The 2,178-nt window shown below is 38.4% G+C and overlaps 1 protein-coding gene across 1 annotated transcript; it reads left to right on the top strand.

The window, feature by feature from the left end:
• The first annotated feature begins 1,364 nt into the window (after nt 1–1,364).
• Nucleotides 1,365–1,877, top strand: LOC149130865 (protein CFDP2-like). Its single transcript, XM_089343188.1, has one exon. It carries the CDS (start codon nt 1,365–1,367, stop codon nt 1,875–1,877), a length of 513 nt encoding a protein of 170 aa, XP_089199314.1.
• The last annotated feature ends 301 nt before the right edge of the window (nt 1,878–2,178 follow it).

Below are 2,178 nucleotides of genomic sequence, written 5' to 3'. Positions count from 1 at the left end.
AGTCCTGTTTTCCGTGGCTAGATCGCTGCCTTTTAGAAAGGCATCTGTTCAGTAATTCGCGTGAATGGGCATAAATCGAGACCATTCAACATTGCATGTTCTGTCCGTCAGGGATGCCTCCTCTCGTCACTTTTGGACATATTGACCCTCAAGCTACTGCTGCAGAAGCTGGCGATGCTGAGGAGCATCGGCGCTTTTTTTCTTTCCCTTTCACAATCCCTATTGATCGCAATTTTCTTTTTTTCCTTTTTTTTCTTTTTTCAAAAGAAAAGCTCTACATTGTATTTTGCCCCCTCTGTGTTTGGCCATGTGGCTAATAAAGAAACATATCTATCTATTTATCTGTCTATCTATATTTATATCTATCTATCTATCTATCTATCTAAGTATCTATCAATCTATTTATTGATCTATATTTATATTTATCTATCTATCTATCTATCTATATGTGTGTCCGTATATCTATCTATCTATCTATCTATCTATCTATATGTGCATCTGTTTATCTCTGTCTGTCTGTCTGTCTGTCTCTCTCTCTTTATGCATATATATTTCTTATCTTCTACTTATTTCCCTCATTCAACTCTGGCCATACTGGGGCACCACCTTGAAGAATTTCAGTTGGAAGAATTGATCCTAGAACATCTATCCGTTCTTAGCTTGGCACTTATTCCATCACTCCCTTTTTGCTGAACACCTGTCCTCACCTCTGTGAAACCCAGCATCCAAAGATCGTACTTCACCACCTCATCCCATATCTTCCTGGGTCCACAATTCCACAGGTTCCCTCCAGTTACAGACCAGCACTTCTTTATGCAGCTGCCCTTGTTCATATGCATCACATGGCCATACCAACACAGTCTTCTCTCTTCCACATCACATCTGATGCCGCTTATGCCCAACTTTTATATGTATATACATATACATATACACATAGTGTGCATATGCATTGTATGTATGTATATGCATATATCCACATTTATATATATCTCATCACCATCATCATCATCATTTAACATCTGTTTTCCAAGCTGGCATGGGTTGGTCTGAAATCTCGTCTGGAGAGAAGATTCGTGCTTGTTGCAAAAGAGTTACAGTGATATGATATAGATGCTGTAGCGTTAGCTGAAACAAGAATTCATGGAAAGGGGAATTTTGAAGAGAAATCTGCTGGATATAATTTATTTTGGAGCCGTAGAGATGAGACTTATAAGAGAGAATCAGGAGTGGGATTTGCAATCAAAACCACTCTGGTTTCAAAACTTGAGGAATTACCATGTGGTCATTCAGATCACTTGATATCTTTAAGACTTCCGTTAAGTAAAGGTCACTATGCAACACTCATAGGTGCATATGCTCTAACTATGAATTCATCAGAAGATGATAAACTTGCCTTCTATCCATCACTTACAGAGATTATACGTAATATCCCCCGTGATGACAAAGTTGTCATTTTAGGTGATTTTAATGCTCGCGTTGGTGCAGATTGGGAGACGTGGAGTGTCTTAGGAAAGCATGGGGTTAGGAGTTCCAACGGTAATGGTTTACTACTGTTACAAATGTGCATAGAGATGGATTTGTGTGTCATGAATTTAATGTTTCAACTAAAGAATAAATATAAAACAACATGGATGCACCCTGGTTCTAAGAAATGGCATCTTATAGATTATATTCTCCATAGGAAACGATATACTAGGGACTTTGCTATTGTACGAGTGATGCGTGGTGCAGAGTGCTGGACCGACCATAGGCTTTTGTATGCCAAAGTGAATTTCGTTGTCAAGCCTAAGGTTAGAGCAAATAACGACAAGTTACCTAAACAGATTCATGTCAATGAACTTAAGATTCCATTAGTACACAATGAGTTTTGTGAATGAGATAAATAATTTGTCCTGTGATGGAAGGCTTTGTTGTAAAAAAAAACACCAAGATTGGTTTGACGATAATGATGAAGAAGTTAATCTTATCTTAGAGGAGAAGCGAACGGCATTTAACATGTTGCAAAATGTTGACATGTCAGCGAACAGGACAGTGGCCACATATTTCAAGGCAGTTAGGTTTAGTGCAGAGGAAGCTGAGGATGATGCAGGAAAATTTGAGGAGTGACAGATGCGAAGAAATCCAAGAAGCCTCAAATGCTAACAATTCCAAACTTTTCTTTACTCCCTCTTGAAAAAA

Source organism: Octopus bimaculoides, chromosome 27 (genome assembly GCF_046866305.1).
Source record: "Octopus bimaculoides isolate indiv1 chromosome 27, ASM4686630v1, whole genome shotgun sequence".
Classification (NCBI taxonomy): domain Eukaryota; kingdom Metazoa; phylum Mollusca; class Cephalopoda; order Octopoda; family Octopodidae; genus Octopus; species Octopus bimaculoides.
Note: the sequence above shows the minus strand (reverse complement) of the source record. Positions and strands in the feature narration are given on the sequence as shown.

Coding starts and splice junctions, on each gene's coding strand:
- LOC149130865 (XM_089343188.1), top strand. CDS start 1,365: ATGAATTCATCAGAAGATGATAAACTTGCCTTCTATCCATCACTTACA.